The sequence below is a fragment of the Xiphophorus couchianus genome, chromosome 12 (genome assembly GCF_001444195.1).
Source record: "Xiphophorus couchianus chromosome 12, X_couchianus-1.0, whole genome shotgun sequence".
Lineage (NCBI taxonomy): Eukaryota > Metazoa > Chordata > Actinopteri > Cyprinodontiformes > Poeciliidae > Xiphophorus > Xiphophorus couchianus.
Genome location: NC_040239.1, coordinates 23,415,131 through 23,438,078, shown reverse-complemented (window position 1 = coordinate 23,438,078; position 22,948 = coordinate 23,415,131). Strand labels below are relative to the sequence as shown.

The following is a 22,948-nucleotide window of genomic DNA, read 5'->3' as shown; positions in this document are numbered from 1 at the left end:
TTAAAAACTCCTGCACTTTCTGACACTCCTTCTTAGGAAGTCTTCACAACTGCTCCTGTATTAATCCCTTAAAATCTTTCCAGCGTTGCACTAAGAAGTAGCTTGTATGATGAGCTCAGCAGAGTTTCACCAGGTGTTTGCTAATTGCTGCTGGCTAGTCTGAAGGAGGTGGGAGAGCTGCTCTATGAGGCCGAAGCTCAGAGGAAGAGCTCCATCCTCGAAGTTGGTGCAACATGCATGAAAGAATCAAAGCAACACTCCAGGTATGCTTTCCATGAGGGGATCATATTATAACACGATGTTAAGCTCCTAAAAGAAGTCGATTTAACATAATCCTGCACCTTTAACACCGTGATTGATTTAGGATCTTGTGTATAAATCAGGACTGCCATTTGATAATCAGTTTTTTTTTCTTCTTCTTGTAAATAAAATCATTTTCAGTACCCAAGTGACTATTTTTCTGTGACTGTTTCTGTCAGGGGCAATTCAAGGGATTAAAATTTCTTTCACCTGAACAATCGAGTAACATGTTTGTTGGCGTAGAGCTGTTCACTGTGAGTAAAGCCAGTCCTCCTTTGCCCCTGATGCTGCTGCTGCTGCTGTGCAGCATGTTTGCGGGTTGAAGGGGAGGACCGCGGCTCCGCTCCGGAGGTCGAACAGTCCTGGTTGTGTTGGAAGGAGGAGGAGGTCATGAGTTCCTCAAGGCTTCTTGGAAAAGCTCATTGCCCTTTGGACCAGCGGCTGATAAAAGCCTAGACGACAGAGTAATGATGAAGAGGTGGGATTTGAAAGAAGTTCTCCGTTAGACTTAAAACATTTTATGTATGTTTTACCCGCAGAGCACAGCCATGGTAAGTTATGCAAGAGGAAGATAATCATGTAAATCACCCGAAGAGATTCTGGTTTCTACAACCGGTGTTTTCTGACCGGAGTCCAGAACCGGTTCCATACGGGTTATTTACTATATTAGCTGTCGTTAGCTCTGAGCTAACGACTGCAGCTATTAGCTGACAAGTTAATTTAGTTGAACTTGTCAGCGAAAACATGGTCAAATGAGATGCGAAGTGCAATTTTTAGGGAACTTCGAAAAGCCAGAGTCTGTCTGCTGGACTTTGTGTTTAATTTTCTCTTTAAACATTTCTTATAACATGTACTTTAGGTGCGGAGGTAAGTTTTAGGGTAAGAATTTTCAATTAACCACGTACAGACGCGTAATATTGCGCATGTGCACAACGCTAGACGGCAAAACTCTTCAACTTTTGCCATGACGCTTTCCTTGACGTTTTGTAAAATTTGTTGAAGTATAAGAAACAAGAAATTTGTATGCATTGAGTGTAAAAAATATATATTTGACAAAATCCAGGCTGGGGAGTTTTGTTTACATTTTGTAAACATACTGAGGTAATTTCTTAATGCCATTATCAAGTTGCACTACGGTTTTATAAACCTTTTGGTTTCAAAGCTGCACGGTTATGAGATTCCAAGAAAAGACACACTATGACCCAAGTTTCCACTGAACCTATAGAAAATATAGTGATAGTAGGACACCTCCCAGGGATAACAACATGCAGCATGTTGTTGCTGCACATTCCCTCTCAGTGAGGGCTCTATACATTTCCTTCTCCTGCAGGATAGGCTCATTGTGACGTCTTGGACAATGTTAGAAATGTAAAAGCAAAAACAGCCACATTTAGAGCTTATGGTATTATTAAAAATAGCATCCTCAATTTCAAAGTAATGTGTAGCTGTAAAGTAGGATCTTTTTTTTAAAAAACTACAAATTGTTATAAATATGTGCATATTTAAAAGAAACAGAAAAAATGAACAAACATTTCTAGGCTCTTACGCCTGACTAATTAACCCACAAATATAAACTTTCTATTTATGGTTGGAACATTTTAAAATATATTAAATTAGGGTAAAAAACAAAACAAGATTATTCATACTCTTCACCTTCATTCTAATGTATAACTTTCTCCACAGAGTCTCTGTTAGATTTATAGTAATCACTCCATGATATTAAAAATGTCTCCATTGAGAACAAACATTAAATCCGAAAATACTCTTGGACTTAACTGCATATATGATGACAATCAGTTGCTTACAAATATTGTTAAAATGCAATAATAATAATAAAAAAAATCATTAAACAGTAGTAGTAGTAGCAGTAATGTTCCTTATATTTAGACTTGACTTCTATTTCTGTTTCTTTTGTTTTGGGACTAAAAGGATTCTTTTCCAACATCCGCTGATTTAATACAAAATGTCTAACAGAGTAAATGTAACAGATAAGCACCTGAATTCTTTCCACTAAACTAAAAGCTTTCCAAACCTTTAAACTAGAAACTATTTTGGATACCAAATAACAAGTCTACTCATGTGAGGTAACATTACAGGAAGTGATAAACTGCTATAGTTCATGCAGTATTTGGCATAGATAGTTGAGAAAGTTTTTTATTATTTTTTGCTTTTGCTGGACAGTCTCTCTAAATTATATAGCAATATAGTGTTTTTATGTTGTCACAAATGAGCATAACTTAAAATTGATACAACCCCTTGCTCTAAATAACTTAGTAATTCAGTGAATTTGTCTTTCGCTCTCTTGTGGTGTTCTGTGAGGCTGCAGCCCTTGTACTAAGGTTTTTTTTTATCTATTGGAAAATCTCTTTTCTCTGAAACCCAGCTATGCTTCAGGGCCTTGCTAAGTGCTCACACAGTCAGACTCTGTTTTTGGTGGGAGTAAACCAGTTCCGCAGACATGTGGCCTAATCTCAGGAAGGGGATATTTGTATGTTTCCTACAAACACAGCTCTGCTTCTTGCGGCTATTGTTGAATCTGTCGGAGAAACTGTGTAGAGCTAGGATGTTGTTGCTCACATTTCGGTGGTGTTTCACTGTTGGTGGGAGAGAAGTCTGATGGTGAAGGACTGAAGCTTGAGTTCAGCTGTAGAGAATGCTTTGACTACAATGAACTTCACTGAAAAGGTTTTTGTTCCCTAAAGGAAGATGTTTGTTTTTCCTCAGAATAAATTAATCTATGAAGATGAGAATACTATGACAATCTGCTTGACCTTTTATGTCGTTTATATTATCTCAATTGTATGTTTTCCTATTTCAGACGGGGAAATCTTGGATTGAGGAGAGCTTCTTCAGAAGGGAGTGTGTAAAGTTCATCCCTTCCTCTTGGGACCAACACAGGTAAACTATAAACTGGCTGCATGGATGGCTTTTATGATTCCTAGAGGAATGTATGTAGTATAATATTAACATTGGTGGGTGGAAATAAACATCTTTCTGAGAACAGAAACACTTGGCAGACTTTTCTTTATTCCAGGAACCATGTTGATTATTTCATAATGTGTTATTTCCTGTTTGTTTCAGATGCATTCCAATATGCCAAGTGTGCCAAAGCCTGATCAGGTATTATTTGTGAATTTTTAGTTAATATTTTATTGTGCATTACCACCTGGCTGCCCATGTGGCATTGGCATTCTTGTTTGCTTGTGTAGATTTCACTGCCCTATGTTTATTTGTACTGTTCCTGTGTTTGCTGTCTTTGTACTGCTCCTACATTATGTTTCATTTCACCGACGCACTATTTTCAAAATGCCCCAAACTGCAGATAGTCTGTGAGCTATCAACTGTTCAGGTGATGTGAAAAAATGAGAGAAGGCATGCGTTTCAAAAAAAATTGTTTGGCAACATAATAAACACAATGAAACAGGAATATGTAGACACAAGGGGAGGTGAAGAGGAAGGGAGGGAGACAGGAAAGGGGGAGTACTTGTTGCAGTCTGGCTTAGTCAGCTGGGGGTTTTAAAATGTATGCAAATGATTTACTTTGAGTTGCTTTAGCAACATATTGTTACACACTTGCGTTTCAGTATTTGTCTTTCTGGCACTTTTTTAATATATAAAAACATAAGTAGAAGACACAGACAAATAAAAAATTGGTTGTGGACAGAAATGTGTAAAAGTCTTTGCAATAATGAAGATTTCTGCAGATACCACTTAGAAAATAAGGTGTGATTTTATTCTTCGCAGCACTTGTTCAGTTCATAACTGTCCCAAAATTGCTAAAAGACACAAAGGAACATTTTGAGCAGCAGCCTATATAATATAAACATGGTAAGAAAACCTTACTTTTGATATGAATTCCTAAAAACATCACCTATTATCACTTACTTATGAACAACTGATAAAGTCAACCAGAAAAAAGTTACCATGAGTCATTGAAGTCACTTTCAGTCACAAAGGTCATTTCAAACTATTGAATCGTGGGTTTAATTGGGTGCTGATCCTTATGCCTCATCAATGTTTCGCACTTTTGGTTTTGGCCTTTTTCTTACTTGACCTACTGATTCAGTTACATCAGAGCTGCCATGACTCGGTTCTCCTGTAAATTACTCATACCAACCGTAGGAAATGACGAACGAAAGTAATTTCACTTACGAAATGAACCATAATAGAAATAGAGCAATATAAAAATCTACTGAGGAAATATTTAAATGATTTAATGTCCATCCATTCATCCATCCATCCATTATCTAGCATGCTTATTCTTATGAGGTCGCCAGGATGATTGGTGCCCATCTCCAGGCACCAGTTCAGCCTGGACAGTCCAGTCGCCAGTCCATTGCAGATAATTAAATGTATTTGAGATTTGAGCGTTTTGGTGTCATTTAGCTCCACAATTCATCACTTCACTACTAAGAGTAGGAATGCACAGATTTCCTTTGTTTTCGGAGATCGATGATCGGCCGATACTTGCATGTGAAGCCGATCTTATCCACTGATCTTATCTACCTTAGCAAGATAAAGTAGATATCTTATCTTGTTGATTTGTGCAAAGGTGCACAAATCAACCCCTGTCCTCACGCTGTCTGCATGTTTGCAGTTAACAACAGTCACCCCACTGTTGGCAGCTCAGAAACATTTTTTCTATATTTGGGAACATTTCAAACAAAAAATCAGTATTGGCCAAAATTGGAGTCGGCAGGCTTTTTACAGATCGGTAATCTGCGATCGACCAGAAACCTGCAATCGATACACCCCTAACTAAGAGATGGGAGATGTTATGCGATGGTTAAAGTATATGGGTCTGAAATAGTATGTTTTATGTTGTAATTAGGCTGGGACAAAATGGTAAAGCATGGGTAGGAAATAGTGGTACGAATTAGCCCAGAGCTGATAAAATCAATTCCTCTTGTACTGATTTTGAGCTTTAAAAAAAAAAAAAAGCAAATCATGAAACTGGAATGTCTAAGGTGATGGTGGATCTGTTTATAAGGAAAACAGCTGCTCAGCTGATATTTTGCAATGTAGAACAGATGTTTCTCAAACAGACTCAGTCAGATCTAATGATGAAGTGCTCTGACATATCCGATAATTTGTTTTCATTGATTAGATGTTGCTGTGGCCGCTTGATGGGGGAGCACTCTTGGCAGGAGTCTTTTCCTCCGATTTCCCTCTATCCCAGTCCAGAACAGGGCATGGAGGAGTGGTCCATGGAGGCTCACACAAAAGCCACTTCTACCAACGCCTATGGGATCATAGATTTTCAAGACACTGCCACGCGGGTCTGTCGCGCCAAGGTTTGTAAATCCATTAACTGTGGATTTCTTTGCCAGCATTTACTAAATTTACACTACGTTAAAAAATTATGATTAATCTTCCTTTTACAAAGAATAGCTTTAACTATAAAAGTTGATGCTTTCTCTAGTCTGAGTGAGGTGGAAGTCTAGATGTTGTTGGTTGTGTAAACTTTGGTTTGCTATGATGGAAGCAGATTTAAGGCGTTTTGTGGAGGCAAAGATGCTATCTGCTGTAGTGACAAGACAACCTTGCGAGCAGCAGCTGGAAAACGCAGCAAGGTCTTGAGTAGTGCCATGTTCTTCCAGTATGTTCGTGTGGCCGTGGACTCGAAGCCAGAGGCGCTGCTCCAGCTGATGCTGAGGGAATGGCAGATGGAGAGACCGAAGCTACTGCTGACTGTCCACGGAGGGTCAGAAAATTTTATTTTGCCCCCAAAGGTGAAGCAGGCCTTCAGTAAGGGGCTCATCACGGCTGCCATAAGCACAGGAGCGTGGATTTTCACTGATGGGATTAATACAGGTCAGTACAGGAGTCGATTTTCTCTAAAACATTGATACCAACACCTGTAGGGCTTTGCAGAAGCAATTATAACCCTTTAACTTTTTCACATTTTATTATTTTATAACCATAAACCTCAATGTGTTTTATTGTTTTATCAGTCAGTCCCTTAATCAGTCCTTTTAGATTTACTTTTCTTTGTAACTATAACTTCCAGTATTTAGATAATGCATTTATGGGATTGTCTCTACCAACTTTGTACACTTTGAGCCTGAAACATTGAACTTTTGCAAGGAAATAAATTGAAGGTAACAAGGAATATGTACACATGTTTGTAGACCCGATATTTATTCCTATTTACTTATTAAAAAGTCATTTGTGATAGTGCAAATATGATTTTTTTTTTGTTATTTTATTAATCGGACAAAATGCTCAGCACACTTTTCAGAAATCAGTCTTATAAAAGCTCAGAAAATCTTGCATTATTTTCATTTAAAGGAAAATGAGTATTTTTGCATGGCACTGCATTTGCTACTGTTTGTACACATTCCAGGTGTGTCTAAATATGTGGGTGAGGCAGTGAAGTTATTTGGAGGCCACGACTTGAGGAAGAGAAACACGATTGGCATCACACCGTGGGGAATGATCGACAACAATTTGGACCTCATTGGCAGAGATGTTAGTACTAAATCTGTGTTTTATTCCTTCTAACATAACAATGCACATATTTGACAACCAGCAAGATGGTTGTCCTTTTTGTGAGATGTTAACTCAACACCTGCTCAGGTATTCAGACCCTACCAGCCACTGGGAAACCCTTTAAGCAAGAGGACCTGCCTTAATGGTTTCCACTCCCACTTTCTGTTGGTGGATGATGGGACGCTGGGGAAACCTGGTTGTCAGCAAGGCCTCAGGAGAAAACTGGAGAAACAAATCCAGCTACTGAAGATTCATCCTCGTAAGTTAGGAGGATGAACATATTCACTGCTTGTTGAATATGTACGATGGGACATCGTCTTTCTGGCAAAATATATATCAGCACATTTTTATTAGTGTTAATTTTGTTAATTTCAGACTGTATCCATCTTTGCTCATCCTTTTGAAGTTCAGTGGTTTGACTTGGTTTTTATAATGACTAATTATTTCTCACAGGACTGAACCAGGGAGTGCCTGTGCTGTGTGTGGTGGTGGAAGGGAGCGCCGCCATTGTATCAACAGTTCTGGATTATGTTAGCAATGCGCCCCCTGTGCCGGTGTTTGTGTTTGAGGGGTCGGGCAAGGCTGCAGACCTCTTCGCCTTCTTACACAAGCAGACTGCTAATGATAGGTATGTAGGTAATGTTTATTTTAAGTGGGAAGCCATATAGCTGAACTAGCTTGTGTAAAGTTAAACCAATTATTAGGTACATCGATCAAACTTTTACCAGCTGATAATGGTTTCGGGCCACATTAATTTTCTTGCAAAGAACGGTAAGACATCCAAACTCTTTTTTGTTTTTATTCAACTACAAAAATAGCAAACCTTTGCATTTTGTCCCTGTTTGGCGGGAGACAACAGGGTTTTTATTTGATAGACCAAAACAACACAACGCAGCAATGTAAAGTGGAAGGAAAATAATAATTGAAAAAATGATGCTTTGTTGAAACCATTTTTGCTCCAGTTAGAGCAAGTCAGAGCAGTTAGAGTATGCTTTTTCACATCAAGAGACCAACATTTTTGCCCATTAGGTGCAAATTTGAGCTATTTGCACCTAAACAAATAGCTCAAATTAATAATACACTGTATGTGTGAACAGCAGTTTGGTCACAGATCAGTGGTGCCACTGTATCTCTGGCTATATGTCTAGGATTGTTGTCAGTTTGGTTGAGGATGAATTTCCACTCAAATTTCAAGTCTTTCTGTAAAACAACTTGGTGTTTACAGAAAAACGTCAAGTTGCATTTAGCTCCATCCATCTTTCCATCAACTCTGGCTCAAGAAAAAGTTTGATTTCTTTGTAAGCCAACAGTCACCTTCTTTCACATTTGCTGTGTCTATATGATGTGTTAGAATCTATAAACAATACATCTCATAGCTTTCTCTTAATAATGTTCTGATTTGTGAAGTGCACAACAAATAATCTTCCTGTGAGTATATTCTCCCACCTGAGCTCTGGATATCTACAGCACCTCCAGAGTTACCATGAACTTCTTTGATTTTTTTATTTCTTCTCTGTACAGTGCTCTGTGATCTTTGGTTTTTCACAATGTTGTTTGTTTTCTACTGTTCTCTGAAGCCATCCCAGAACACCTGATTTTATGCTGAGACTAAATAAATGGATTATATTGGCTAATTAGGTGACTTCTGAAAATGCAGCTCAAAGGCTTTTCATATTTTTTACTTTTAAACATTTTGAAGACCTTATGTGTTTGTTTTTTTTACTCAACAGGTATGCTCTATTGGCTATGTTTGTCTTCTGCAAGTCAATGTAATTTGACTCTCATCACTCTCATGCCTTTTAGGCAGCTGGATGCTGATATTGAGGAGGACTTCCTGGGTAGGATTGGAGATGTGTTCGGAGTTGAGAGGACCGAAGCCGCGCACCTTTACACTCTACTCCAGCAGTGTATGGATCACAGACAATCAGTGAGTAGAGCTCTTACTGAAATAGGCTTGGTGTGGTTTAAGACACAAACAGCATCATCATTGTCTCTTTGACCAACAGATCACCATCTTTGACTCTGAGGCTGACGAGCAGATGGCAACTGATGCAGCCATTTTGACTGCTGTTCTTAAGGGTACATGTTTTCTCTTTCTGATTACTATTACAGACTTGCTTCTGCAAATAAGTCACCACGGTTTTAGCAACAAGACCAGATTGCAACTTTGTATGTTTCAAGTTCCTGACTCACTTAGAGCTACATTATGTAACTTTTATACAGAAATCTGTTTTTTACAGATTTGTTAAAACTGTTACTATGTTGTGACAGTATGGCATGAGATAGATAATCTGTGAAAAACTTAAGCTTTTCCACCTCCTCACTGTGCTACCATTGCCATCTGAATAAATGCATAGCTCCTAGCCAGAAACAACCAATCAGAGTAAGGGGGAGTGTCTCATCTCTGTCAATCAATCTTGTGCACGTGTTGCTAAATGCAACAAATGGTTTCATTTGTTCTAATGAAACATTTAGAACAAATGTTTACAAACAAATGTTCACCAACATTTGTTCAACAAACACGGTGAGAAAGAACTCGTTCTTCTTTATGCGCCGTAATTGGTGGCCATATTAACTAGCCTGACCATTTATGACAGGCTCTACTGGCACAAATATGCGGAAGCATAACAGTGAATAAGGGGGAGAGTGTGAGTACAGCATACACAAGGGTGATCCTCCTTCTGGCTCTGATTACTTGTTTTAACAAAATATGTAAAAAAAACAAACTTATTTTTTTATAAAAGTTATATCCTGTAGCTTTAAATGTTAATCTATGTTGGATTGAGGCTTTTTCGTTCCTAGAAAATGGAAAAAAGTCTGTTGCTGAAATAAATATACATTGAAATGTGTTCTGCTGGATTTTGACATTTTTGTTGAATGGAAAACAGGAACCAAAGCCAGTCCATCAGAGCAGCTGAGTATGGCTCTGGCTTGGGACCGGGATGATATCGCACAGAAAGACATCCTGGTGTATGGTCAGCACTGGCAGGTGAGACCAGCTCTGGACAGGAGTTTATACCATTAATTTTACCTTAACCAGGTTTATTTGTTGATTTATTTGATTATAATCGTATGCTTTGTTTAGGTGGGTTCCTTGGAACAAGCAATGCTGGATTCTCTGGTGATGGACCGTGTGAGTTTTGTGAAACTCCTGATTGACAACGGCATGACAATGAGCCGCTTCCTCACCGTGGATCGCCTCGAGGAGCTCTACAACTCAGTAATTATACTATATCTGCTCCTTTTTAATCTTAATGATACTCCCTTTGTTTTTATAGTTTTGTCTTCCTAATAGGGCAACTTGATTAAAGAAAAGAAAAACATACTTACAATTATTTTGGCCAATACCAAAATCATCAATTTATTGTGCTCTACTTAATTAACCAACTAAGGCTATATTTGCAAAGCAGAATGTGCTAAAATTATTTTAATAATCATCATTTTTGTTTGATTACATTGTTTTTGATGTTTGGAAACAAATTTGAGGTGAAAATATGAAATTTGATTATGTAGACCATCCTACTTCCTGTTTTAAAACCTATTGTCAGAATATTTTTTTTATTTGAAAGCAACAACATCACTCCACAGTTCCACTGTTTGTCTTGCTATATTTTTTCTTAGTTTTCCCAGAGCCCCTTGTTTGTTTTTCAAACAGAACAAATTCAATCTCTTTACTTTGACTAAAACACAGATTTGAAAATATCATCTTTGATTGAAATCAGAGCAGTGCACTGTAAGTGTTTGCACAGAGTGATGTGTGGTCACCCGTATCGAGAGGATTTTCCCAGTTGTTGACTTTGATGCTCAAATGAAAAAGCTGTCTGTGGACAACTTACACTTGTTTTTTGCTCCACACTCTCTTTATCTCATGTGTTTTATAGCCTGTCAATTATTCACAGCTCTTGGTCCATTTCTGAAACATGAATATCCAGAGAGCTGCTGCTGTCTACCAGTATTTTTGTTTTTTTCAGGTTGGGATTTCTTGGTTTTTATTTTTCTTCTCTCACTTTCTTAAGTGTAACAAAACATATTTTTCCAGCCACAGGGTCAGACTCAGCGCTTCTTGCAGCACCTGGTTGAAGATGCAAAACAAGTGAGTGACGAACATACTAATACATGTAAACTATAGACGTCTACTGTTCTGTTGTACAGATAGATTTATATGTGCATAAGGGGAAATGTTTTCAACATTTATTAATGTTTATTTAAATTATTATGTCTCACAGCTAATAAAATCTGTGAAGTTTATTAAATTTATAAACAGAAAAATAAATTCATACAGGCATCTTACGTTATGGCCCATAAAATCATGGGGAAGACTGCTGACTTGGCAGCTGTCCACCAGAAAGACATGAAAACCGTTCACCTAGAGGATAAGACACTAAAGGTCATCGCTAAAGAAGTTGCTTGTTCACAGACTGCTGCCTGCAATTATATCATCGGAAAGTTATGTGGAAAGTGTGAACAAGCTATAGGGGTTTAAAGACACTGTCAAACAAAGCCCATTTAAGAGCTTGTAGGACATTATTAAGACGTTTTGGTATTCTTCAGCTGACATTGTTGTTTTAAAAATCCTTTTTTATTTGACCTGATAGAATAATCACATTTTCTCAGAAGCTAATCTTTGGCGGCAAGCCATGATCATCAAATGTTAACAAAAAGGCTGTAAATGCTCAAAATGTACACTTTTTGTGTTCAGCCATATAACATGCGAGTTCCACTTTTTGAGTTAAATTATTGAAATAAATTATTTCAGTTATATTTTACCTGCAGAGAGGCCTCTGTAGTTATATTCACTGTTCATTTTGTGTTGGTAGACCTCTCTCCCTACAGGTTACCGTCTGTCTCTCATTGACATGGGGCTGGTGATAGAATACCTCATTGGAGGCGCCTATCGAAGCACCTACACTCGGAAAAACTTCAGAGCTGCTTACAGCCGCATTCAGTGCAAGGTGAGCATTAAAACTTAGATTATGTCCCTCTTGTAAGAAATCTAAGATCTTTATGAGATGTTAACAAAATGTCCTTTTTGCTTGTAGGACAGTAGACGTTACAGCTCTGATTCCTTTATTAACCAAAGGCGAGGAATGAGCTTAAAGAAAAGCAGAAGTCTCCAAGATCTTCACTTCTTCAGAACTGCCCAACCCTACAAAAGCAAAGTTGGTGAATCTACTCTGTCCTTTGGCATCTCATTACATGCTTTGTTTTATAAGAAGTTCAGCTTCCGTTTAGAAGACCGATTAGTCTTAAAGTTTCTGTGTGACACATTCTTGGTGGAATCCCTTGACTTTTGTGTCCTCCATTGCTTCCCTCATCCATCCATTTTGTCTTTCCAGGATCAAACTGAGTCGACGGGGAGCAGCCATCAGGTGGTGTTGAGTCATGGCCTAGGTCGCACCACCCTACTGCCATGTACTTTCAACTCCAACGACCTGTTCGTGTGGGCTGTTCTCCAGCAGCGCCAGCAGATGGCGCTGTTCTTGTGGCAGCACGGGGAGGAAGCATTGGCGAGAGCCATCGTGGGCTGTAAGCTTTATCGCTCGATGGCCTTTGAGGTACGGCAGAGCAACATGGACGACAACGTTGCTGAGCGATTCCAGTCATATTCACTGTGAGTGTAAAGAGCGAAGTGAAAAGACACTACTTCCTGCAAAGTGAATCACATTTAAAATGGCTACCCCTTCCTTCAAAGCTATAAATTTATTTGAAATTGAATTCTAGTGTTTGATGTTTAGGTTCGGTTGTACTTTTTCTAAATCAGACTAAGTTTTATTTAACAGAAAACCTGCATGTCTATCCTCTCTCTGTGTGTACCAGCGAGTTTGGGCAGCTGGCTGTGGATGTGTTAGATTGTGCATTTCAGCAGAACGAGCAAATGGCCATGAAACTGTTAACCTCAGAGATGGAGGCATGGAGTCACTTCACATGTCTGCAGCTGGCTGTCTCCTCGTGTCATAGACCATTTGTGTCACACTCCTGCACCCAGACTCTGCTCACAGATCTCTGGACCGGCCCACTCAACATGAGAAAAAACTCCTTTATGAAGGTAAGCACCACGGTTGATGATAGTTTTAACCCCATACATCACCCTGTCTCTGATGTTTAAAAGAATCTCATAATTGTTGGAAAATACCATTCTGAGTCAGTTAGTTCTGTTTTAATTCTATGTGAATTAGGTTTATTACCAAACAAACAACAACAAAAAAAAAAACAATACTGGCGAAAACAATTTCCTAGGGCTGCAACTAACGATTACTTTAGTAATCTATTAATTATCAATTATTTTTGACAATTAATTGATTAATCAGATAAAAAAGGGGCACATTCTACAGGTTTCTCCATTTACCCACTTAAGCCTCTTTTACACAATACTATATATACATTAAACGATGCAAATAAGCAAATGATTTAAAAAAAATCACATAGCAGTTCTTTAGTGAACACTTGATAATCTGCATCAGCAACTCAAATTGGGTAGAATTGCTTACAAACAAAGGTTGTTTTTCATCGTAAATGAAAAATGTACATATATTTTGTAAAGTTTTAGCATAATTACCGGTCCAAGTGTGTTTTTTTTTCTTCAGCAAATTGTTTTTTTGAGTCCATATTTCACTTAATGATTAATCTGTGCTAAATTAGTTGACGATTATTTCAGTAATCGATTAATTATTTGTGTCAGCCCTACAATGTTCCCTGATAGTTGCTAGGTGATGGTGATACACACATTGTGTTGTAGATCATTTTGAGCCTTCTCTTGCCGCCTGCCATCTTGTTTCTGGAGTTTAAAAGCAAGGCTGAAATGTGCCACGTACCACAGAGCCATGAGGCAATGCTGTTTGGGCTCGAGTCTGTGAAATCGCTGCCAGTCCCTGAGGGATCCGTTCAGATGGTAGGATGCCAATGCAAAACTTTTTAAACTAGACTATAAGGTTTTCTCTCAGACTTCTCACCACTTGCCCTCTTTTTTCTCGTCTTATGTCGCAGGACAGACAGGATGTAGAGCGAGGCCTCCCCTTCCACAATAAATCCACCCTGTCCACTGTGTTTACGCAGTTTCTGTCATGGATCACAAGACTCTATGATTTTTACACTGCTCCTGTTGTTAAGTTCTGGTTTCACACAGTAGGTTATGTGCATCTTAGTTTTAATTTATTTTTTTGTTACTCATTTGATGTTTCTGATCCACTCAATGAAGAAATCTAACCGAATGTGTTTTGTCTCATGTTAGATGTCCTACTTGGGTTTTCTGATGCTCTTCTCCTACGTCATCCTGGTCAAGATGGAGGACCAACCAAGTGTCCAGGAGTGGTTGGTTATTCTTTACATCGTCTCCACTGCTGTTGAGAAAACCAGAGAGGTAAGTTATCCTGCATCCTTCCTCATTTGCAGATTTCAGTTATTTTTGTGAATTGGATGTATGGACTTATAGTTACAGTACAATGAAAGGTAATGTCATGGTACTAAAGACTCTTGTTTTTTAGGTTTTGATGTCTGAGCCTAGAAAGCTGAGGCAGAAGCTGAAGGTTTGGTTCTCGGAGTACTGGAACAAATCCGACTTTGTTGCCATCCTCCTGTTCCTGGTTGGGCTTTCGATGCGTTGCCATGCCGACCCCTACCGGACTGGAGGACACGTTGCTTACTCTCTGGACATCATCTTCTGGTTTATCAGAGTTTTGGATCTTCTGGCTGTCAATCAGCATGCTGGTCCTTACCTCACCATGATCACTAAGATGGTGAGTAGAGACCACGTCTGCCTACTAAAGGATAATACCGTAGTATTTGTGACCTGCTTTTTTTGTCTTTTCTGTTTGTGTTCCCAGACCAGTAACATGTTCTTCATTGTGGTGATGATGGCCATTGTGCTGCTGAGCTTCGGCGTATCCAGACAGGCCATTTTGTCGCCAGATCACGATCCGTCATGGAGTCTAGCTCGAGATATTGTCTTCCAGCCATACTGGATGATCTTTGGGGAAGTTTATGCTGGAGAACATGAACGTAAGTGGATCATTAGAAAATTTAGCACTTATTTTAAAAAGAAAAAGTACACCCAATTTTGTAAAGTGAGTAAAATAATTTTAAATCGACTACTTGGTCTCTTGGAGTGCTTAACATAAGGTAGATACTAAATTAGTTGAACAGCAGATGACACATTTGACTGTTACTCAAGAACTATTACACTCATAGTTCACTGCAAGCTAGTGGCTTACTTGTAGAACCATGGTTGGCTTTATTGTGGCCTTACATGTTTTACTAAAGCGCAAATATGCACGTTTTTCTTTACTAAAACTTACATGTTTTACTAAGGAATTTAAGCCCACATGTCTCAACAGTGGGCTTAGAAAATCAAGGTGGCATTTGTTTATTCAGATAGGTTAAAATATGAGTTTTGTTCCTTCTTGGTACTTTTGCTGTAGATTTGATGATGCACGTCAACCTCACGTCATCATTCTTTCTTTTACTTTGCTTGATAATTATTACTTCACTTGGAGAACATTAGTTAATTTGTGCATTTTTTGCAGCTAATGCCTATTATCTACCCTGTTTACTCCTAAAGAAACAATAGGATTTAAGTTTTAGTCTCCAGTACTCATCAAAGTCAGTTCAGATTTAGCATTTGCTGATACAGAGTTCAATTTTAAAAATTTGTTGTTTAAATCTGATGTATATGTGTTGATCCAGCAGTAAATGAAAAGTTTCCCTTACGTTTTTTTGTATATTTTCAGTCGCCATGCTGATTTCCACCAGTGTAACATCGATGTGTTTGTGTGTTGACAGCGTGTAGTGATGAATCCTGTCCTCCTGAATCTTTTCTGGCACCGCTCCTCCAGGCTGTCTACATGTTCTTCCAGTACATCATCATGGTCAACATCCTCATTGCATTTTTCAAGTGAGCCCCTTGTTGCACTGGCAAAAATACATAAATGTATATATATATATAGTTATATATATATACTGGTTTTAAAAACGCAGTGTATAAAATTATGTTGTCCCTAACAGCAACATCTATTTTGATATGGCTTCAATATCCAACAAACTGTGGAAGTACAACCGGTATCGCTACATAAGGACCTATCAGGAGAGGCCGTGGCTGCCCCCGCCGCTCATCCTGCTCAGTCACGTGGCTCTTGCTGTCAGGAGCATCTACAGGAGATTTAGTGGAGATGCTGAGCAAGAAGAGAGGCGCTCTGGGCTCAGTGAGTACCAACAGTACACACAGTGCTGGGGGGACTCCAGTTTGGGATAAGTTTGCAGTTATTTTTTAAATACATCTTGGCACCATAAAAGGTATGTCTCCTGTTTTTTATTTACTTTTATCAGAGCTCTATCTGGGCCTTGAGGATAGAAAGAGGCTGTATGAGTTTGAGGAGAAATGCGTTGAACTCTACCTTCATGAGAAGAACGAAGATCTCCACAGCACTCCCATAAACAGAATCAGAGCCACAGCTGAGAGGTTTGTTGGATTTTAATCTGCCTAATAGTGTGAAACACGGCATCCGCACATCCTTAAAATGTCTTAAATTCATTAAAAAAATAAGTTAGTATGTATGTATTTTTTTTCTCTGAGTTTTCCCTCCTGCCAAATTGCATTCAGACGTTTTCGTTGTGTTGTGTGACTTCAGGCGTTTAAGGTTACTACCTCTGACGAGCAGCTAATATAGCCTTGCTAGCTAGCGCGCTCTTTTGCCTGTCTGTATGGATAAGTGCAAATTTATCGCCACTTGACTGGACAAAGTTTGTAAATTTCTCTGTATATATAGGTTGAAACTCCATTCATAATAGTCTTAAAAAGTCTTAAATTTGAGTTTGTGGAAACTGCAGAAACCCTGTGGGGGAAAAAACAAGTCCCTCTACTCCAACTGCTGAAAGTTGGTATTTAATTTTAAAAGTAGTAGTCAAGTCATGCCACAAACATTATTACCTTGTTACTAACTATCAACATTTGTCCTTGTTGTGCCACTAGAGCTGATGAGATGTGTGGGATGGTGGGGGAGGTCTCAGAGAAGGTCAACGTCATTCAGGACAGCCTGTCGGAGCTGGACGGTCAGCTCGGTCAGCTTCAGGACCTCTCTGTGCTGGCTGTGGACACCCTCACTCTGCTCTCTGCCTCCGACAGCCGTCAACAGGAAGAGGCCCGCCTGGCTCAGTGTCGCCACGTTTTACCGGCAACCCGTCACATCCTCCCTCACAGCTGGACCCTCCCTCACAGGGGAGCAGAGGATTGTGATGTTTCTAATGTGCGTCGCCTGGAGATTAAAACCTGCAAAAGCACGCCGCCCTCTTTGCTAAAAGGCTCTGCTGTTGAGGGAAGTCGACGAGCGTCGCAGGAGCGCCACGTCGGGGTGAGAGAAACCAGAGCAGGAAAAAAGGGACTGCCTGAGGCAGGAGAGGAAACGGCTAAAGAGGTGGGTGGCTACATCACGATCTCGGATAAAATTAGTTTGTCTAAAGAAGGGGTCTGCAACCTGTTGCTCTTTTCACCTTCCACAGTTCTTAATAGCCAAATAAAGATTTTAACATTTTTAAACTTTATTTGATAGAATAATTGCACTCAATATCCACAAAAGAAAGACTACAGAACAACCGGTAATATTTTTAGGTCTTTCTTTTTGTCATTAGTTTGTAAACTGTGCTTTTTCAGAAACAAAATTGGTTTCATAGGCCATGATTGTGTGCCCAATCAAAACTTTTAACTCTGGATTTCAAGAGCTCCCAATAAGTTTAAATATATCAACTTTAGAGGAAATAAGGGATTTTTTATTGCATTTTCCACAAAGATCAACATCTCATAGAATAAAATGTATCCAGCCACTTTATTGCAAATATTTTATGTTTTTCGTAGTTTTTAAACCTAAAAATAGAAATGTATTTGAATGCGAGAATAGATTTTTTTATAGTAGAAATTTATCAGAAATTATAAGCAGTTTTTTTTCCCAAAAAAATCTTGTAATATTTGCCGTCTTAAACAAGTTTTATTTAGCTGGACTGGAGGCAAAATGGCTCCTTTGAATACAAAGGTTGCAGACCCTGGGTCTTAATGATTAATCTCTGAAACAGTAAAATACTCCCATACTAAATGATATGTAAAGTATAATTTAAACAAACACATTTTCCACAGGACTCCAAGTCTGTGCCTGTTGAAGATCCCAGTGAGAACTGGTTCAGAGGCCCTGGACGTGGGTCACATGTTTCCTCCTCTCAGGTTAACCTCGGCGGTGGAAGGACTAAGACGCCCTCCGAAACCCCTGAGTCGTCCCGTTGTGGGTCTCCAATTTCACCCAAACCGTTCGGGACGGCACATAGCAAAGCCTGGACGTATGACCCACATTTGTATCCCAGTCAGGAGGAAGCTTCAGTTGAAGAAGGGGAAGAGGATGCTGAAAGGGAAGAGAAGTTAGAAGAAGAAGATGTACCCAACCTGGAGGTATTTGTGGCCCTATAGTAATTGTTTAACTGTGTCTGACTGACATCGACAATGTTTCTTCCATCTTTTCTCAGGATGAAAGTCAACCAAGTTTTCCGTCCAGGTATTCCAGCCACTGGAGAAAACCCCCATTGCCCACTAGGTGGGCATGTGTGCCCAGAGAGCGTCCAGATGGGTACTGCAGGTCTCTTTCATCCAGCATGGAGAAGATTGCTTTTTCTGGTGGACCTCTCAGCCCAACGAAGGGATCTTTCCCATCTCTTGAAGAAACGACGGACAAGGAGTGCTTGTCTGACAGAAGAGGCCTGAGGAATGATGCGTCTTTATGGTGCAGCAAGAGCCAAGGTAAAACTCCTTGTACCACTTTAATGTCCCGGGTTATTACGCTGTCATGCATCCGAATTCTCCAGGTTATATGTTTGTTTCTGCAGAATGGGGAAAATCTTCAGATTTCTCGCAAGACTTGGACAGCAGAGGGAAAATCCACAACAGGAAGACAGTGAAGATAAAGGAGAGCATTCCAGATCCAGTAATCACACTGTTGATTTTTACCTCTTTTCATGATAAAACAAACAGTTTGCCTAACAAGCTTTAATCATAAATCTAATTTTCTGTTCCCATCTCTCTCTCCGGTTTCTTGACAACAGGAGACGCTGGAGTCCCACTTGTCCGATGCCCTGTGGAGGAAACGGCGGAGGTTTGTTGGAGAACAGACATGTTGGTCAGCTTCAACCAGCCTCAGTCAGCTCAGTAAGGATCTACATTCACCAACACAACCAGCTCAAAGCAATGGATTATTGTGAACAGGAAGAGAAGTGACACAGGCTTCTGGAAAGTTTTATTCTGAATAAAAAGTCTGACACACTTAAATAAAAAAATCAGTGGAACCAGTTGCCTGAAGAAGTGGCCTAATTAGTGAATAGAGTCCACTAACGTGTAAAGATTTTGAATTTATTTGAATATATGAATATGATTTGTATTTTTGCTCTTTATTTTTTACTACTTTTAGAGTTTTGGTATAAATATTTTTTCAGATTTTGATCCCACTGATTTGGTGCAGAAGCAGGTGATTTCCCATCAGGTAAATCCTCTCTAAGCTGCAGTTTATATTGAGTCTCTGTTGGAAATATCAGTAAACACCTGAAGGATGTTTTTTGCTCTTTTGTTTTTCAGGAGTTGTGGAGTCCGACTCATTCAGCTCGAAACAGCTTGGCCAAATCAATGAGCCGCAGGTCTTCGTAAGTCTCTGCTTCAGCTTTTCTTTCAGAGTTAATTGGAATATCCCTATATATATATATATACTGTATATGTATACTGTATATATATTTATATATAAATGTATATATTTAACATCTCTCTTGTAGCTTGCAGAGCGGATTTGCTCCAGAAGGTATTTCTTATTATTCCATACTTATCATGTATTGTGCGGTTGTTGTTTATTTATGTTTAATTATTAGTACATGTTGGATTTACATTGTAGTGTTTTATTTTTTTTCTTTTGCTTGCTGCAGCCAGGAGTTCCTCCTTCCAGCCCAGTGACAATCAGTACCCACACTTTTCAGGTATTATGAAAATAATATATCAACACTTTTTTATGTGGCAAATTAAAAATATATTTTTTGTTATGTTTTGTTTTGTTTTTTTTCCTTATTTTTAGTTGTATACGCATTTTGGTTATTTTTTCTGCGTTTATTGCTGCATTATTTGTTGTTTTGATAGTGCCTGTCTCTGTGTTATAAGCTATGGAGAGGAACAATCTGATGAGACTGGCCCACAGCATCCCGTTTACTCCTGTTTCCATTTTGGGTAAAATTCTGGTTTTTGACAAACAAAAATAGTATCATTACATGTTTTTCCCCCCCTGTATTTTCTACCTTTTCACTGCATTAACTTTTTGTTTTCACAGGAGGTGAAGAAGTGAGCGTCTACTTTCTAGAGGAAGTCTGCTCTAAAGCTGAACCTGAGTCCAGCTCTGTCTCTTCCTGGTCGTCGCGGGTCCAGTCTGCGATGCTCAAGCCTCTCTCTAGCGAGGAGGGTTCCCTGGACGGCGGTCTCCGGCAGGGCAGCAGAATGCTGTGCACCTGGGCAGAGCAGGATGTGCTCCAGCCTGGTCAGATATACGTGGTCAAAGCCTTTAAGCCAGAGGTGATCCGTGCTTGGCAGAGGTACTTCCATGGGAGCACTGCGCTGCAGCTTTGTTTAAGGGTACTTTTCCAAAACCATCTTTGGAGCATTTAAGCAAGGCATTGCTGAAAGATTAGCAAAAGTACCTCTTATGTTCCCTTTAGCGTTGTAATATATAGCATGTTTGACATCCTGAAGGAGATCCAGCAGCAGAGAGCAGCCCAGAAGATGATGCAAGTGTTTAACCAGATCAAACCCAAAGATATGCATCACTCACCAAGGTGTGTGCGTGTGTGTTCTCTGAATCCCACCTGTAAGTGCATGTGCCTGCATGAACTGACCTTGCTCCCTTTCTACCAGATTTCTAGATGTTTGCCTGGTGCTTCGGCATTCTAACGGCCAGTGGTTGACTATCGAGAGAAACTTGATCGGTAACTTCAGGAAGTACAATAACAACACAGGAGAAGAGATTGCCCCCTGCTGTTCATTAGAGGACACGCTACTGGCATTTTCCCACTGGACATACGAGTATTCACGCAGAGAAATGCTGGTGCTTGACATTCAAGGTAAGCGTTTTAGTATTCTTGATTATTTATGACATGCAAATGCATTATTTTTTCTCTTCCCTCTTTATTTGTTCCGGTCATATCTCTCATTTATGTTGTTGACAGGAGTGGGAGAGGAGCTGACTGATCCGACAGTCGTCATGGCAGATGACCAAAGGTACACAAATCCAAAATGGCAACATGCGATTTCAGAAGGGTGTTCTGTTTTTTTTTTTTTTTACAGAGAGCTTCATAACTCTGACATGAACTGAAGGCAGACAGACGAACCAGTTTTTTGCTTCACACTGTGACTCTCTGTCTGACCCCTTTGCAGCTGTAGCAGGGGTGAAGTGCTCTTTGGTCCCGATAACCTTGGAGACGTTGCCATCAATGGCTTCCTGCAGAAACACTCCTGCAACCTCTGCTGCCACAGGCTGGGACTAAAAGGTCAGAAATGTCACACATTTTTGTAATCAGTAAGCAGCTGTAAGAGGAAGTAAGAGTCAAGAAATATGGAGCCTTCCAGAAGTGTTGAACATTTTCTAAATGTTGTCACTTTACAACAACAAACTTCAATTTATATTATTTGGATCTTACCTGATAGACCAACATGAAGTAACGCCTAACTCTTAAGTTAAAGAAAACTTATTTTCAAAAGTGAAAGTCATTATTAATATCTGGAATATTTGGCGTACCTTATACCATTAATAAAATTCATCGCACCTTATTGAATTCATAAGTCACTGTGGTCCATTTAATCTCAGTATAAATCTGCCTCTGAGCTTTGGTAGAGAACATCAGCAGGCAAAAAACATCATGATGATCAAGGGAAAAAAGTTTAAAGCATTATATTAACTAAATATGGATTTTGTGATGTTTGAATTCTTAAGAAAATACATTTCCTCCCTAGTTATGTTGTTTTGTATCACCGTGTTGCTTCCTGTCACATCTGCATTTTTCTACTTGAATGTCACCTCTCTGTCGTCACTCATGAGGCCAAGTTGGCTCTGAAAGAAATCCCCGACAACTTCAAGTGAAGTCGGCGCGCACCAGCAGCCAGCTAATTAAGCAGCGAGTGTTCGTTTATTTCTCTAACAACAGTAGCGTTTGAGGCATGGGGGTGGGCCCTGCTTTGTGCGTTGTGCTGCGCTGCCTTTGATTACGTATTAATCATGTCTTTGTGCTGGCAATGTGCTGCTGAGACATTAGCTTTGATTAGCTATTAATTAATGTCTCTGGGTAGACACGATACCGGCATCTAGAGGATAACGGCGCGGAAAGAAACCGCACTCGAAAACAAACAAGCCCTGCAAACAAACACACAAAGGCAAACACTCAGACACAGTTGTTTTGATATTTCAAAGGTGCGTCGTGTTTGCTCTTCCTTTTCTTGTGTCCTCTCCAAGATATCTCCCAACAAATCAAACCAAATTATTCATGCTGGATGTGTGGACTTCCTCCCAGGCCTGTCAGTATTCTCTTTCTTGTGATAATGACTGTGTTATTGGAGTGGCGTGTCGCTAACTGATGTTTCTGTTGTTCAGATTTAAGGAGGTGCCCAGGCAGCGGCGAGAACAGCAGCGAGGCAGAGTCGGAGTCGGGGAAGGAAGAGGGCGATGAAAACGAGATGTAACATTTTGACTGAGATAAAATAACACTCAAATGCACTTTTTCTACCAAAGATGTTTTTTCTGAAACCATATTAGTCTTTTTTTTGAGAGAGGGAGAGCTACATCTGCCATCAGATGTTTCTGATTGGACTATTTGAACTAAAACTTGCTCATATTGTGCATTCATAATTCATATGAATATAATGCAAAGAAACAGAAAACTACATGACATATAAGACATTTTTTGTATTTTTTTTGTAAAGAATAAATAATTGAAAAATTGCAAGCTGTTTTTGCAAAATTGCACTGTGAATTTTTACAGCTCAAACATAAAGCTTAAAAAAAAAGAGGCAGAGATGCACCCATAAAATTTTTTTTATTTATTTTTTTCTTCCCACAACAAAATGTCTACAAAAGCAATAAAATATAGAATTTAACAAAAATCACTTGAAACC

The 22,948-nt window shown here is 39.3% G+C and overlaps 1 protein-coding gene across 6 annotated transcripts; it reads left to right on the top strand.

Annotated features, from left to right (window-relative positions):
* Window positions 1–623: 623 nt before the first annotated feature.
* Window positions 624–22,779, top strand: trpm6 (transient receptor potential cation channel, subfamily M, member 6). 6 transcript variants are annotated; one of them, XM_028034812.1, is made up of 42 exons: window positions 626–778; window positions 3,119–3,198; window positions 3,382–3,420; window positions 5,408–5,594; window positions 5,901–6,114; window positions 6,647–6,771; window positions 6,880–7,051; window positions 7,246–7,420; window positions 8,596–8,719; window positions 8,799–8,871; window positions 9,681–9,781; window positions 9,878–10,012; window positions 10,832–10,885; window positions 11,610–11,744; window positions 11,832–11,951; window positions 12,129–12,403; window positions 12,610–12,838; window positions 13,529–13,681; window positions 13,777–13,914; window positions 14,021–14,149; window positions 14,274–14,525; window positions 14,613–14,787; window positions 15,568–15,679; window positions 15,790–15,986; window positions 16,111–16,243; window positions 16,754–17,195; window positions 17,909–18,214; window positions 18,289–18,559; window positions 18,646–18,743; window positions 18,862–18,964; window positions 19,249–19,295; window positions 19,388–19,452; window positions 19,579–19,604; window positions 19,726–19,776; window positions 19,955–20,020; window positions 20,121–20,419; window positions 20,537–20,619; window positions 20,699–20,904; window positions 21,010–21,061; window positions 21,218–21,330; window positions 22,248–22,351; window positions 22,428–22,779. In XM_028034812.1, exons 4-42 carry the CDS (start codon window positions 5,427–5,429, stop codon window positions 22,431–22,433), a joined length of 5,727 nt encoding a protein of 1,908 aa, XP_027890613.1. In that variant the 5' UTR covers window positions 626–778; window positions 3,119–3,198; window positions 3,382–3,420; window positions 5,408–5,426; the 3' UTR covers window positions 22,434–22,779. The 6 variants fall into 6 exon arrangements, with proteins under 6 accessions (XP_027890614.1, XP_027890613.1, XP_027890612.1 ...); XM_028034811.1 differs by having other exon boundaries at window positions 626–851; window positions 22,348–22,351; XM_028034808.1 differs by having other exon boundaries at window positions 626–851.
* Window positions 22,780–22,948: the final 169 nt, after the last annotated feature.

What these genes read in the sequence shown, in the direction of transcription:
- trpm6 (XM_028034808.1), top strand. Translation starts at nt 825, where the DNA reads ATGTTTTACCCGCAGAGCACAGCCATG. An exon ending in GTGTGCCAAAGCCTGATCAG is followed by an intron (nt 3,421 to 5,407) that starts GTATTATTTGTG and finishes TTCATTGATTAG; the next exon opens with ATGTTGCTGTGGCCGCTTGA. An exon ending in GTATGGATCACAGACAATCA is followed by an intron (nt 8,720 to 8,798) that starts GTGAGTAGAGCT and finishes TTTGACCAACAG; the next exon opens with ATCACCATCTTTGACTCTGA.